Source organism: Trichechus manatus, unplaced genomic scaffold, assembly GCF_000243295.1.
Source record: "Trichechus manatus latirostris isolate Lorelei unplaced genomic scaffold, TriManLat1.0 scaffold00085, whole genome shotgun sequence".
Taxonomy (NCBI): domain Eukaryota; kingdom Metazoa; phylum Chordata; class Mammalia; order Sirenia; family Trichechidae; genus Trichechus; species Trichechus manatus.
This window is the reverse complement of record NW_004444021.1, coordinates 10,311,656-10,328,808: the sequence shown is the minus strand read 5'-3', so window position 1 is coordinate 10,328,808 and position 17,153 is coordinate 10,311,656. Positions and strand designations below refer to the sequence as shown.

The following is a 17,153-nucleotide window of genomic DNA, read 5'->3' as shown; positions in this document are numbered from 1 at the left end:
GCAATGAATAATGAATATATCATGGATTATCATAAGAACAAAGAAAATCATTCTCAGAAGTACTACCAGAACGCTCCTTAGAAGTGAAGATGACGAAACTTCAGCTTGCTTACTTTAGACATGTCATTACTTTAGACATGTCACCAAGAAAGACCAATTGCTAGGAAAAAAAGACATCCTGTTTGGGAAAGTAGAGGGTCAGCAAAAATGAGATAAACCCTTAATGAGATGGATTGACACGATAGCCGCAACAATGGACTCATACCAATGATCATGATGATGGCACAGGACCAAACAATGTTTCATTCTGTTGTACATAAGGTCACTATGAGTCAGAGCCAAGTCACAGAAACTAACAACTTAAAAATGTTATTCTGATATATATCATTGGGCCAATTGGGCAATACTTGAGGAAAATAAAAATCAAATATGTGGAACAAAGCAAGAGGTAATTGGATTAAATTCTTTCAGCAGTATTTGGAGTCTTTTCCTCCTAGAGTCAAGACAACAAATACAATTCTGTTTTGATATTTTCATTCTGAGCAGGTAGATATGAGAAAAATGAATCCAAAGCAATATTTTAAGAATGAATCAGTTGGAGTTAAAATCTAGGCTTGACAAGTGAATAGCTCTCTCTGAGTGAAAATAAATCCTATTGTGAAGCATGCAAAGATGAGAAGGATTAAGCTTCACATGTGGATGATATGAAAGTGGATTTTTTTTTTTATTATTGAAGATATTTTTATGGGTTAATTGTATAGAGATCCAGCTCCATTGTTTTCTCCTAAATTGAGATGAGCCAGAATGTCTCTGGGGCAGGAGATAATTCTGCTGCTTGTGAGGATGTATGTTATTTATACTGTTATTATACATTTGCTGCTAGCAGTCTTGAGAAAGGGATTATGATTTGTAGGTAGTCTCTCAAAGAATTAATTGCTACTGACATGTTGGCTATATTAATAGTTTCAGTGCTGTCTTTATCCAAGTGATTGTAATCTGTATACAGATTCAAATTGCTTTAGTAATAATGCTCAACATTTACAGAGAATTATAGAGTTCAAGGCAATAGGTAAAACAATTGAGTTAGTTCTACAAACATGAGTTATACAGAGAATGGGGTTAATAAAGCTAGACATCCTTTTTTTTTTCTCCTTGTTGGAGAAATTAAAAAAAAAAAAGTTTTCTTGCTGATATGTTTTCTTTCTTTACAACAAATACCTAAGAAAAATAATTTTTTAATCAAATTATAGAAAATATTATAAATATCCAAGAGTTAAAGTTCTAAATCCCACAAGTGTTCTACCTTATTCTTTAAAGTTATCTGTTGATTTACATGTCTACAACTGCAAGATAACTGTAAGCAATATATTCTTTGAAATAACATGTAATACTGATATTTAGATACAGAACAATGGGAAAGCTTTAGAAACCACTTATTAAACTGAAATGTATAGAGCAATTATAAACAGAGAAAGGAAAGCAGATAGAATTCAAAGATTACTTTGTTAATAGTTAGTCATAAACTGTTCTGTTAATGAGTAATAGAATCATTTGCATGTGAATTTGGATTCACTTCTAAGTGGACCAAAAGACCATATTGCTGGAAGTTCAACAGAAGATGCCAGATACGTATTTAATCTGAATCCACACTGAAAATAAAACTATGGCAAATGTTCATATTAGCCAGGCCAAAAAAAAAAAAAAAAAAAAAACTTTCATCTGAATCCCCACCACCATCATTATAATCATCGTCACAATCAAGAAAAGACCTTACTGAAGTAAGAACCAAATGGACTTATTTAACTTTGGAATTTGAAAAGAGTGAGAGAGAGGACTTTTGCATGTCTGTCTTTCGCACATACTTCCTTTTTCTGTATATAAAATTTGGTTTCATTTAAAAGTGAAATTTAAACCCAGCTTTATTTAAAATTGAGGAATTTTTTAAAAAAATTAATCTTCATCCTGAAGTATTTTCAACATTATCCAAGAAATCAGTCTTACAAAGTATCAGCAAATTTAATTACTCCAGTGTTTCCCAAAGTGGGTAGCATGTACACAATTCTACACAGTATTAATAGCGTTTGAAAAAAATGAATTTGGAAAATGCTGTGTAAAATCAGCTTACCATAATATCTCAGCTGCTTTAATATGCTGATATAAGATGTTAATCTATGCATTAAATATTCATAAGTACAGAAGTGCACAAGGTGGGGGGGCATCCCAGGCAGAGGGAAGATTATGAGCCAAGATGAGCAGGTGGAGAAGCATAAGGCATCTTTTGAGAAACTGGAAGGGAATTCTGGAGTTGCAGAAGATAAATCTGGAAATGGAAGAAAGAGCCAGACTGTGGAGGTTTTGAATGACAGGCTAAGTAGTTCAGAATCTTTTAAAAGTTAGTCATCAACCATTGAAGATTTCCAGGTAGGGGCGCTATAGTACAAACATGGTAGTTTGGAAAAATTAGTGTGTCCATAAGTAATAGGTTGATTGGGAAGAGGGAAAATACTAGAGGCAGGGAGTCTAGTTAGAAGACCCTGGTAAACACTCAGGAGTGAGATTAAATATGGATGGTGAAAGTAGTGGCATCACTAGGGTTGGTGTCACCCAGTGCAGTAACTTATGATGTCACCACCCCCATGGATCTACTCCCATACCAGACCATACAAAATCCTTATTACCAATTTTAATTATATAATAATATGTGATAAATATGGTTGTAAATTGCTTAAATATAATATTTCTTACATGAATACTGATAGCAAAATTGTTTTGTAAAATCTACATTGAATTACAGTATTATTTATGACATTAGTAAATGAGCAGAAGCCTTTTTTTATTTTTCTCCTTTTCCTTTAATTACTACTACATTCTCAAAAAAGTTATTGATATAGGTTCACAAATACTAATAACCACAATATTATTGCTAAAACACCAGAAAATTTGACAAAATCAGCAACTATAAAAACACTGGCAGCAATAAAAACAACAGCATGTGCTTGTAGTGGGTGCAGATGAAACCAGGTGATTTGCAGCATCTTTGCAATTGGGTATTAATGACGGCTCTGACCAGAGCACATTAGAAGGTTCAAAAAGCAAATTAGTATAGAGTTTTAGCCCTGTAGGTATACAGAGGGAGCCCTGGTAGCACAGTGGTTACGAGCTTGGCTGCTAACTAAAAGGTCAGCAGTTTGAATCCACCAGCTGCTCCTTGGAAACTTTTTGGGGAAGTTCTATATTGATACATGTAAGCTGGGCTTACAAAAAATACTCTTGTTATAACTAACTACAGGGATATTTTTATTAAAAAATAATAAATTTCTAACTAGATAGTAGACAAGAATTATCTTAGGTGAAGGGAGAGACAGCACTCACTACAGGGGAACTCAGCACAACTGGACTAAACCAAAGCTACGAAGTATCCTGAATACAGCCAAACACATGGGGGTCTGGGGACCATGCTTTCAGGGGACATCTAGATCAACTGGCATAACAAAGTTTATTAAGAAAATGTTCTGCATCCTACTTTGGTGAGTGGTATCTGGGGTCTTAAAAGCTTGCAAGCGGCCATCTGAGATGCATCAATTGGTCCCAACCCACCTGGAGTAAAGGAGAATGAAGAATACCAAAGACACAAGGAAAGTATTAGCTCAAGAGACAGAAAGGTCCACATAAACCAGAGACTTCATCAGCGTGAGACCAGAAGAACTAGATGGTGCCCAGCTACCACCAATGACTGCCCTGACAGGGAACACAACAGGGAGTCCTGATGGAACAGGAGAAAGGTGGAGTGCCGAACTCAAATTCTAGTAAAAAGACCAGACTTAATGGTCTTACTGAGACTGGAGGAACCCCAGAAGGCATGGCCCCCAGACTCTCTGTCAACCCAGAACTAAAACAATTCCTGAGGCCAACTCTTCAGACAAAGATTAGACTGGACTATGGGACGTAAAATGATACTCGTGAAGAGTGTGCTTCTTAGCTTAAGTAGATACATGAGACTAAATGGGCAGCTTCCTGTCTGGAGGTGAGATGAGAAGGCAGAAAGGGTCAGGAGCTGGTTGATTGGACACGGGATATCAAGCGTGGAAAGGAGGAATGTGCCGTCACAGTATATGGAGAGCAATTAGGGTCACATAACAATGTATTTCTAAATTTTTGTATGAGAGACTAACTTGAATTGTAAACTTTCACTTAAAGTACAATAAAATAAAATTAAAATAATAATAAATTACTGCTGAAACACCACAAAAATTTTATAGACAGTCATTTTCGTGTCTCCCCCTCTGACAGTGTCACCCAGTGTGGTCTGCACCCCTGGAACCCCCCTAGTGACACCACTGAGTGAAAGCGATAAAGCAGAATGAAAGGTAAGGGCAAGATATATTGCAAAAGAAGGATGAGGGAAAAGAAACTCATTTTCAAAGGGTCCTAGAGAACTTCCTGGGAGAGTGATGGTGGCTTTAGCAACTCCTCTATGGATCATGCCATCATACCTTATCACTGTCCCTGTGCCTTGACATAAGTTTTCTACTGTATAGACCCTATCATTTTTGACTGCCTGGTTAAATGATTTTTTTAATAATATTGTGTTTAAGGTGAAATTTTACACAGCAAATTAGGTTCCCGTTTAACAACTACTACACGAATTGTTCAGTGACACCGGTTACAGTTTTTACGGTGTGTCAACCATCTCATTACAGTTACTCCTTACTTATCGACTATCTCATTATCCAATCTTTCACATTTATGACCATGGTAAAACTATTATCCAACTATTTTGTATATGAACGACCCCACCAACCCGCACATCCTCGCAGCGTGCAGCTCATCCAGGGCATTCAGAGGGAGGAGCCGTGGCACGGTCCCAGGGTATTTAATCCCAGTCTGGAACCCATGAGGCACCCCAGTGCTCCAGCTCCTCCCAACTCACGCCTCCCCTCCCTCCTCCTGGCTCTCTACTGGCCCGCCTCACCCTCTGCCCCATACTCACCTTGCATACAGACACCAGCTAGCGGTTGCTATGAGCAGGGCACGGCTGGTAAGCTGCATTCGCCTCTGCAGAGCCGCGCTGGCCAAGGCCACCGTGCACCTCCCAGCCACCTCCACCCCACTTCCCACATTGAGGGCACCACGGAACCTACTTGGCATGGGGGTGACTGAGGACGCCCAGCTAGCAGCCCACAGCAGGGATTCAGAGTCTGGCAAGGAGTGTGAGGGTTAGCCTGTGATTGCCACAGGTACGGAGGGGCTGTTGGCTGCCCAGCTGAGCAAGTGGAGGCTGGGAAGGAGAGGAGGCTGGGGAAGGAAATTGCAAGCATTTGGCATAATGCTGATTTTTGCATAACCACTTTGTTTTCGAACCTAACCATGTTGAGATAAGTGAGATATGGGTGGTAATTCCATTTGGAGTGTTCCGTTTCCATTAATCTAATTACTCCATCTTTGCTTTAGTGTAATTGTTGACCCTTTGGTCTCATATAGATGATTTTTTAAAGGTGTGCAATATTCATGTATAATAATCTTTGACAAGTCAATCTGTTATTCAGCGAAAAGGTGACCTTGGGATAGTTTTGGTTCAAGGTTTAAAGAGTATCTCAGAGAAATAATCTCAGGGAGCCCACGTCTCAACTGGTCCAGTAAATCTGGACTTTTTAAGAATTTGAGTTCTGTTGCATTTTTTTCTCCCCACGTCTGTCAGCTTGTCGTACTGTGGTGGCTTGTGTGTTGCTGTGTTGCTGGAGGCTAACCACCAGTATTTCAAATACCAGCAGGGTCACCAATGGTGGACAGGTTGCAGCAGAGCTTCCAGACTAAGACAAACTAGGAGGAAGGACCTGGCAGTCTATTTCTGAAAAGAATTAGACAACGAAAACCTTATGAATAGCAGGAGAACATTGTGTGATACAGTGCCAGAAAATGAGCCCCTCAAGTTGGAAGGCACTCAAACTGAGACTGCGGAAGAGCCGCCTCCTCAAAGTAGAATCAACCTTAATGACTTGGATGGAGTGAAGATTTTGGAGCTTCACTTGTTAATTTGACATGACTCAAAATGAGAAGAAACAGCTGCAAACATCCATTAATAATGGAAACATGGGATATACAAAGTATGCATCTAGGAAAACTGGAAATCATCAAAAATGAAATGGAATGCAGAAACATCAATGTCCTAGGCATTAGTGAGCTAAAATGGACTGGTATTGGCCATTTTGAATCGGACAATCATATGGTTTACTATGACAGGAATGACAAATTGAAGAGGAATGGCATCACATTCATTGTCAAAAAGAACATTTCAAGATTGATTCTGAAGTACAACACTGTCATTGATAGGATAATATCCATATGCCTACAAGGAAGACCAGTTAATACACATAATATTCAAATTTATGTACCAACCACTAACGCCAAAGATGAAGAAACTGAAGATTTTTACCAACTTCTGCAGTCTGAAATTGATCAAATACAGAATCAAGATGTATTGATAATTACTGGCGATTGGAATGTGAAAGTTGGAAACAAAGAAGAATTGGTAGTTGGAAAATATGGCCTTGGTGATAGAAACGATGCTAGAGATTGCATGATAGAATTTTGGAAGACCAACGACTTCTTCATTGCAAATACCTTTTTTCAACAACATAAACAGCAATTATACAAGTGGACCTTGCCTGATGGAATACACAGGAATCAAATTGACTACATCTGTTGAAAGAGACTATGGAAAATCTCAATATCATAAGTCAGAACAAGGCCAAAGGCCAACTTTGGAACAGACCATCAAATGCTTTTATGCAAGTTCAAGTTGAAGAATATTAGAAGAAGTCTACGAGAGCCAGCGTATGACCTTGAATGTAGAGACTATCTCAAGAATAGATTTGACACACTGAACACTAATGACTGAAGACCAGACGAATTGTGGAATGACATCAGTGACATCATACATGAAAGAAAAAGTCATAAAAAGACAGGAAAGAAAGAAAAGACCAAAATGGATGTCAGAAGAAACTCTGAAACTCGGTCTTGAACGTAGAGTAGCTAAAGAGAATGGAAGAAATGATGAAGTAAAAGAACTGAGCAGAAGATTTCAAAGGGTGGCTTGAGAAGACAAAGGAAAGTATTATAATAAAGTGCGCAAAGACCTGGCATTAGAAAAACAAAAGGGAAGAACACTCTCCGCACTTCTCAAGCTGAAAGAATGGAAGAAAAAATTCAAGCCTCAAGTTGCCATGTTGAAGGATTCTACTGGGGAAAATATTAAACAGCACAGGAAGCATCAAAAGAAGATGGAAGGAATACACAGAATCACTGTGCCAAAAAGAATGGGTGGACGTTCAACCATTTCAGAAAGTACCATATGATCAAGAACAGATGGTGCTGAAGGAAGCAGTCCAAACTGTACTGAAGGCATTGGTGAAAAACAAGGCTCCAAGAATTGATGGAATACCAATTGAGATGTTTCAACAAATGGATGCAGCTCTGGAAGCACTCACTCATCTACGCTATGAAATTTGGAAGACAACTACCTGGCCAACCAACTGGAAGAGATCCATATTTGTACCCATTCCAAAGAAAAGTGATCCAACAGAATGTGGAAATTATCAAACAATATCATTAAAATCACACGCAAGTAAAATTTTGCTGAAGATCATTCAAAAGTAGTTGTAAGACTACATCAACAGGGAACTGCCAGAAATTCAAGCTATATTCAGAGGAGGATGTGGAATGAGGAATATCATTGCTGATGTCAGATGGATCTTGGCTGAAAGTGGAGAATACCAGAAAGATGTTTACCTGTGTTTTATTGACTATGCAAAGGCTTTCAACTATGTGGATCATAACAAATTATGGATAACATTGAGAAGAATGGGAATTCCAGAACACTTAATTGTGCTTGTATGGACTCTGTACATAGACCAAGAAGCAGTCATTTGAACAGAACAATGGGATACTGCATGGTTTAAAGTCGAGAAAGGTGTGCTTCAGGGTTGTATCCTTTCACCATACTTATTCAGTGTGTATGCTGAGCAAATAATCTGAGAAGCTGGACTATATGAAGAGGAATGAGGCATCAGGATCAGAGGAAGACTCATTAACAACCTACTATATACAGACTACACAGCCTTGCTTACTGAAAGTGAAGAGGACTTGACGCATTTACTGATGAAGATCAAAGGCTACAGCCTTCAGTATGGATTACATCTCAACATAAAGAAGATGATAATCCTCACAACTGGATCAATAAACAATATCATGATAAATGGAGAAAAGATTGAAGTTGTCAAGGATTTCATTTTACTTGGATCCTCAATCAATACCATGGAAACAGCAGTCAGGAAATCAAACAACATATAGCATTGAGCAAATCTGCTACAAAAGACCTCTTTAAAGTGTTAAAAAGCAAAGATGTCACTTTAAGGACTAAGGTGTGCCTGACCCAAGCCATGGTATTTTCATTTGCCCCATATGCATTCGAAAGCTGGACAATGAATAAGGAGGACTGAGAAGAAGTGATACCTTTGAATTATGGCGTTGGCAAAGAATGTTGAATATACCGTGGACTGCCAGAAGAATGAACAAATCTGTCTTGGAAGAAGTACAGCCAGAATGCTCCTCAGAAGCAAGGATGGCGAGACTTTGTCTCGCATATTTTGGATATGTTTTCAGGATGGACCATTCCTTGGAGAAGGACATCATGCTTTGTAAAGTAGACAGTCAGCAAAAAAGAGAAAGACTCACAAAGAGATGGACTGACACAGTGGCTGCAGCAATGGGCTTAAGCGTAACGACGACTGTGAGGATGGCACAGGACTGGGCAGTGTTTTGTTCTGTTGTACATAGGGTCTCTATGAATTGGAACTGACTCAATGACATTTAACAACAGCAACAATATGTACATACATATGTACACAAACATGCATACCCATATTCATGTATGCATAGATACATGTATAGGTAACAACACATATATTTTTTGGTTGTTGTTGGTGTAGTTGCCAACATTATGCATGTCATGTCCTTTATGAATAATGTACTTTTCTCTTGTGTACTTCTTAGTCACATCATTTACTTTGGTCAATCTATGCCCTCTTCTCCTTCATTCGGTGCTACCTTTCCCATCATATATATAGCATCCTGTGTTTCCACCGTCCAGAATTCTCTCCCATCTCGAGCTTCTATTTCAACAGCTACTGATGCATGTTTAAAACACAGACCAAATATCATTGTTCAAATGTCACAGATCAAATGTTCCATGAGCCCTTCCCTCAAGTTTTATTTTGCTGAAATCTCAGAGTGATTTGTCACAATATGCAGCCTGAAGACTATCTGCATAAAATTTCCTGAGGGAGTAATATTTATAGGAAGTTTCTCCCTGTGAACATATCCCATATAATAAATGAATTAAAAAAGGTAATACTAGAAATATTACCATTTTGCAACTTCAAATAAAGTAATGATTTAAGCAAGTGATCATCAATGGCTACAAAAACCATTAGTGAGAAAAAAAGCCAAGTAGATGAATGGATCAGACTGATATCTAAACCCACCGATCAAAGTTACTGTCACAAGATGAAAGACAACCAGACATCATATGTCTCCCTAAAAAAGGACACAATAACCTCTATAACATGTTCTTACTAAGAAAAAAAAACAAACAAACCTAAGTTTAATCAAGTGTTTTGATATATCATCCAGTTTAAAGTAAATACAGAAGATAGAGGAAAATGTCAAAAGACAACACTATTTATAATAAGCATAATCTCAAATGTGAAAAACAACCCAATTTCTTCAACAATTAAATTGCAAGGAGTAAAATTAAAAGAGAGAGAGAAAACCTATAGATTAAAGATATATTAAAAGAAAATTTTTTTAAAAAACCTCAATTAAAATTGTGGATATTTTTAGTTCCTGATTTAAACAAACCAAAATTTACAAATCATTTATGAGGCATCTAGGGATACAAGATCACTAACTGCTATCAAGGCATTACTGTTAATTTTTAGGTGTGGTAATGGAATTGTGCTATGCTGTTTAAGCATCTTTATGTATCTTGAAGTGTTTTTAGATGAAATTATACAATGTCTTGGATTGCTTCAAAATAATGTAGTGGTGATAGTGGAGGTAGTAAAAAAGAGGCAAGGTTGGTCATTGTTGAAACTTGGTAATGACCACATAGGTTATTTTTACATATGTTTAAAACTTTCAATTTTATATCATTTTATAATGCAGGTTCTTGGGCCCCATCTCAGAGCTATCAAATTAGAATATTTGAGGGAAAGTCTAGGAACTTGCATTTTTTTAGCAATTTCCAGGTGATTATTATGCACACTAAGATTTGGGAATCACAGTCCTAAAACATTTTATCTCATTGATCTTGCCCTTGTCAGAGAAACACAGTCGGTTATATACATCTCTTATCATTAAGGATAGAAGCAGTGTCTTCATCAGCCTTGCATAGCGCAAGGCCAAATAGTGTGCATTCAATAAATATTAGTCAAGTTAGTCAAAGTGTTTACCCTTGTTCACTCTGAATAAATATTTTAGAGCTAATCTATATGAGACTTCTCCACATATTCCAAGGTATCAGGACCATTTGGCATTGGGACTGTGTACCCTCTCTGAGTTGTTAGCAATGATCCTCTGACTACATGGAATTTTTTCTCACTCTGTGATATTTAATACTCTTGATTCCTAAATTGCCAGTATCTTCATATCTCAACCAGCAAGGATGAGAACAATAGTCTCCTCTCCCACAGAGAGATGGAAGTAGAGAATATTAGCAGCCATGCATAGAATGTCTACCCTGATGATCTGGATACATATGACCTTTGAAGGAAAATAATTGATACATTTCCACTTGCCATCTCTCTTTTTCTTTGCCATTCTGAATTTGTTTTGCAATGTTACCTTTAGTAAGTAACAGTTTTGACTCTCCTAAGTGGATATTCCTTTACTGAGAACTGTCTTCCTAAAGACCTACTATTTCCTACATATCAGAATCTTTGAAAGACCACTGTAATAGGTTCTACCCTAGTATGAGTTCTAAAATCTAGTTCTGCCAAGACTTTGCTAGGTGGTTTTGAATATGACACAATGATTCCTGGGCCCTGGTTTCCCCATGCATGTAATTTACTATTTTATCTCTAAGTTAACCACCCAGTTTTATGGTTCTTCTAAGAAAAAATATTTTCACCTAACATTTAAACAGAAAACACGACTTTTCAGATTAAAAAAAAAAGATAAAATAGTCTCACCTCAGATGACAATAAATAAAGCCAAATTCATGCAGCTCTATTCTGAGGGTATAAATCCAGAAATGTGAAGGATTTTTCCCACTTTGGCTTACCTGCTTATGAGCATGATCATAAGAATTAATGTGATTGTCAAACTCCTGGTGTTTGTGATACTGTTTGTCACATAATTCACAGTAAAAGTTTGCCTTAACATCTTCCAGTGCCTTTGCTGTGGCCTTCTCCTTTTCTGCAAAATCCTTAAAAGAAAAAAAAAAAGGCAAAGATGTTGGTTATATTTCTTTCTAATAGCATAGCGATGGTCTCATATTAATCAAGCTGCTAATTAATTTTACTGTGACTATATTGGAAACCCCGGTGGCATAGTGGTTAAGAGCTACGGTTGCTAACCTAAAGGTTGGCAGTTGAAATCCACCAGGAGCTCCTTGGAAACTCTATGGGGGCAGTTCTGCTCTGTCCTGTAGGGTCGCTATGAGTCAAAATTGACTTGACGGCATCGGGTTTGGTTTTGGTTTTTGTTATGTAGTCACAGTAAAAGCAAAGTATAAGCAGAGATGTCACTTTGAGGACAAAGGTGTGCTTGACCCAAGCCATGTTTTTTTCAATCACCTCATATACATGTGAAAGCTGGAAAATGAATAAGGAAGACCCAAGAAGAAGTGAAGCCTTTGAGTTGTGGTGTTGACAAACAATATTGAATATACCGTGGACTGCCAAAAGAACAAACAAATCTGTCTTGGAAGAAGTACAGCCAGAAAGTTCCTTAGAAACGAGGATGATGAGACTTCGTCTCACATACTTCGGACATGTTATCAGGAAAGACCAGTCCCTAGAGAAGGACATCATGCTTGGTAAAGTAGAGGGTCAGCAAAAAGGAGGAAGACCCTCAACAAGATGGATTGACACAGTAGCTTAACAAGCATAACAACGATCATAAGGATAGTGCAGGACCAGCAGTTTTTCCTTCTTCTGTTGTACATAGGGTCAGGGTCACTATGAGTCGCAACCAACTCAACGGCACCTAACAACTACAGCAACAACATATGCATATGGTGAGGCTCATTACTTTTTCTAAAAATCCGTGGCACTGTGGAAGTAACTTTTAGCTCAGCATTATCCCTAACTTATCAATGAATGCCTGTAAGTTGCCCACAGGGGCGCTTTCCTCCTGCCTGGATGTCACTCATCCTTCCCCTTGCCACCCATTTCAAGGTTGTGGTTCAGCTAACTCACCACCATATCCCTTGCCTATTCAGTTACTGATCTCAAACACAAGCCCAGACTGTGTCCTTGAAGCACCTCTCCACCATACTATTTTAACTGGGACCTTGATTACATTGTTTTATGTTTTTCATCTATTTTATTTTACAATATAATTTGAATTAGAACAAGTCCACGAGAGCCAAAATATGACCTTGAGTATACCCCACCTGAATTTAGAGACCATCTCAAGAACAGATTTGACACACTGAACACTAATGACTGAAGACCAGATGAGTTGTGGAATGACATCAAGGACATCATACATGAAGAAAGCAAGAGGTCATTAAAAAACACAGGAAAGAAAGAAAAGACCAAAACAGATGTCAGAAGAGACTCTGAAAGTTCAATGTAGAGAAGCTAAAGCAAAAGGAAGAAATGATGAAGTAAAAGAGCTGAACAGAAGATTTCAAAGGGCAGCTCAAGAAGACAAAGGAAAGTATTATAATGAAATGTATGAAGGCCTGGAGTTAGAAAAGCAAAGGGGAAAAACATGCTTAGCATTTCTCCAGCTGAAAGAATTGAAGAAAAAATGCAAGCCTCGAGTTGCAGTATTGAAGGATTCTAACAGGGAAAATATTAAATGGTGCAGGGAGCATCAAAAGAAGATAGAAGGGATACACAGAGTCATTGTATCAAAAAGAATTGGTGGACATTCAACCATTTCAGGAGATAGGAGTTCTTGAGATGATCAAGAACTGATGGTACTGAAGGAAGAAATCCAAGCTGTGCTGAAGGCGTTGGCAAAATCAAGGCTCCAGGAATTGACGGAACACCAATTTAGATACTTCAACAAATGGATGCAGTGCTGGAAGGACTCACTCGTCTATGCCAAGAAGTTTGGAAGACAGCTGTCTGGCCAACTGACTGGAAGGAATCCATATTTGTACCCATTCCAAAGAGAGGTGATCCAACAGAATGCAGAAATTATCAAACAATATCATTAAAATCACACGCAAGTAAAATTTTGCTGAAGATCATTCAAAAGTAGTTGTAGCAGTACATCAACAGGGAACTGCCAGAAATTCAAGCTGGATTCAAAAGAATATGTGGAATGAGGAATATCACTGCTTCTGTCAGATGGATCTTAGCTGAAAGCAGAGAATACCAGAAAGATGTTTACCTGTGTTGTATTGACTATGGAAAGGCATTCGACTGTGTGGATCATAACGAATTATGGATAACATTGCAAAGAATGGGAATTCCAGAACACTTATTTGTGCTAATAAGGAACCTGTACTTAGACCAACAGATAGTCATTCGAACAGAACAAAGGGATACTGCGTGGTTTAAAGTCAAGAAAGGTGTGTGTTAGGGTTGTATCCTCTCACCGTACTTATTCAGTCTGTCTATTGAGCAAATGATCCAAAAAGCTGGACTGTATGAAGAAGAATGGGACATCAGGATTGGAGGAAGACTCATTAATAACCTGTGATATGCAGATGACACAACCTTGCTTGCTGAAAGTGAAGAGGACGTGAAGACCTACTGATGAAGATCAAAGACTACAGCCTTCCATATGGATTACACCTCAACGTAAAGAAAACAAAAATCCTCACAGCTGGACCAATAAGCAACATCATGATAAACGGAGAAAAGATTAAGTTGTAAAGGATTTCGTTTTACTTGGATCCACAATCAATGCCCTTAAAAGCAGCAGTAAATGAATCAAAGGGCACATTGCATTGCGCAAATCTGCTGCAAAAGACTTCTTCAAAGTTTTAAAAACAAAGATGTCACTTTTAGGACTAAGGTGTGCCTGACCCAAGCCATGGTGTTTTCCATCACCTCATATTCCTGTGAAAGCCGGAGAATGAATAAGGAAGACCCAAGAAAAACTGATGCCTTTGAATTATGGTGTTGGTGAAGAATATTAAATATACCATGGACTGCCAAAAGAATGAACAAATTTGTCTTCGAAGTACAGCCTGTATGCTCCTTAAAAGCAAGGATGGCGAGACTTCATCTCACACACTTTGGACATGCTTTCAGGAGGAATCAGTCCCTGGAGAAGGACATCATGCTTGGTAAAGTAGAGGGTCAGCAAAAAAAGAGGAAGACCCTCAATGAGATGGACTGACACAGGGGCTGCAACAATGGGTTCAAGCTTAACAACAATTATGATGGCACAGGACTGGGCAGTGTTCTACTCTGTTGTCCATAGTGTCGCTATGAGTCAGAACCGACTCAACGCACCTAACAAAAAGAACGTATCATATTGTATTATGTTATCCTGTTATTCATCTATATTGTTTATACTTTACATGTCTTGCTTAATGTACCTTAGCATCCTTGGGACCTTCATAATTGAGACTTACTCCTTTCTCTGCATGTAATGCCTTTTTCCACCTTGTCATATTGGTGAGTTTCTACTCCTTTCCAACACCCAGCCCTTCACCTCCTCTGTGAAGTCTTTCCTGTAATTTGTCCAGGAAGAGAAAATCTCCATTATTGTTCTCATCACCAAGCGCATCTCTGCCCATTCCTACTTCTTCTCCTTCATAGGCTTCCCTTCCTCTATACACTTTCCTAGGTGACCTCTTCACACTATAACTGCAACCTCATGTATCCATAATCTCCAGCTCTAGCCTAATCCTCTTCCACAAGCTTCAGCTCCTGCCAGACATAACTATTGTTTCTTTCTTGTTCTTCAAAACTATTATCCTTATGATGTTTATTATGATCTGTCTCAAACAGTTTTGAACACATCATTCCCTTGCTTAAAATCCACTTGAGTTCTTTCACTGCCTAGAGAGGATAATAGTGGTGAATACTTATTGAGCATAAACTATGAACCAGGTATTAGGCTAAATATATGAATTATCTCATTTATTCCTCACAACACTATGCATTAGGTTCTATTTTTATTTGTATTTTACAGATGTGTTAAGCAAAGCCTACAGAGGTCACTCACTCATGGTCACCAAAATTAGTAAGTGGTGGTGGGGGGGCAGATTTGAATTCAAGCAACCTATGCTTAGTGCCCTTGTTAATAAACAGCTGTGGCCTACCATATCCCTATAAGGCCAACCCTCTTAATATGGCATACAAACTCCTTCATAATTAGACCCCTGCCTACTTCCTAGCCTCTTATCAATCCTTGTTTCATAATGAATGCCCAGCAATAACAAAATGCTGTAGTCTCTAAATAAATACCCTTGTTTTTTGAAGCTGCTACCTTTCCTTTTGGCATTGTTACAGCCACTGTGTCAGTCCATCTCATTGAAGGTCTTCTTCTTTTTCCCTGACCATCTACTTTACCAAGCAAGATGTCCTTCTCCAGGGACTGGTCCCTGCTGATAACATGTCCAAAATATGTGAGATGGAGTCTTGCCATCCTTGCTTCTAAGGAGCATTCTGGCTGGTACTTGTTCAAGACAGATTTGTTTGTTCTTCTGACAGTCCACGGTATCTTCAGTATTCTTTACCAACACTGTAATTCAAATGTATTAATTCTTCTTCTGTTTTCCTTATTCATAGTGTAGCTTTCACATGCATATGAGGGAGCCCAGAATAGGTGCCCATTTAATAAGCAAATTAACAGGTATGGTTAGCTTACATATTCATACCTCCTACCATTCTGCAAGTTCTTCTCTGTTATCCCATCGTCTAACTAAAAGAGTTCTTGGCACATTGTGGGTATCAGATAAATATGTTAAGAACTGATGAACAAACCAATGGATAGATTTTGGCTTTGTCTCACCAAAAAGACTAGCTCTCTTTTCTGAAGCCTTTTCTCTTTAGAAAGAAATCAGGTCATAAACCCAAATCAGGCATCAGGGTGTGTCCCTTCTCAGAGTTGTTAGCAATGATCCTCTGACCACATGGAATTTTTTTCTCAGTCTGTGATGTTTAATACTGTTAATTTCTAAATAAGCTGGAGTATAGCGCTGCAGTAGAGCTAAATCTCTTGATTTGGTAGGCTTAGAATCAGGGGAGGCTATTATTGCTCTTCCAGGGTTTCTCACTAGGGTTATTCTCATGCCCTTTTTTATTATAATTTTAGGCCCTGGATTGGAAGTAGGAGTTCCTTGGTTTACCCACAGGTGATCTTACTATATTACAACATTGGAACAACAGGCTTAGAAAATTGACTTTGCGCTTGGGCATCGGTAAGCTCTGCCTCAGTGCTCAAGAATGTCTTAGCTTTAAACTGGGTTGTGGGGGAAACTGATATTTCAGGGTAGATATATGGCTAAGTGCATTTTTGTATTATTCCAAAGTATGTAGCGGATAATCTGATATTAGCTCAATGGCCAGGAGTGAGGTTTCACTAGTCACTCCTGGTACCTTCTAAAACATCTTTTAGTTATCTTATTACATGGTGTTCAACAGAAATTTGTATAACTTGAAAAGATTTCTGCCAGCATTTAATTCATATACCATCTTTTGTGAATGCTCACATTTTACATGTTCTCAGACTAAATTAAACACCAAATCTGTTTCCTCATTTTTCTTGCTTGAAATTGGTACTGATATCCTCTATTTCCCTTTTCTTTAAAGGGTTAGTAACATTCCCTAGGGTATACCCTGATCCCCTTATTAAGAGAAGATGAGTGTGCAGTTAGGGTGTAAATGCCATCAGTGAAGCATACACACATAGTTCACAATCCAGTGTGTCCGTCAAAAGCTAGGGGCAAGAGCATA

The 17,153-nt window shown here is 38.2% G+C and overlaps 1 protein-coding gene across 1 annotated transcript in view; it reads right to left on the bottom strand.

Moving 5' to 3' along the window:
- Positions 1 to 17,153, bottom strand: part of ZNF804B (zinc finger protein 804B) — a 583,715-nt gene that overhangs the window by 114,451 nt on the left and 452,111 nt on the right. The window contains exon 2 of the mRNA XM_004381504.1: positions 11,342 to 11,485. Coding sequence (XP_004381561.1) covers positions 11,342 to 11,485 — 144 coding nt within the window. The remainder of the gene's footprint in view (positions 1 to 11,341; positions 11,486 to 17,153) is intronic.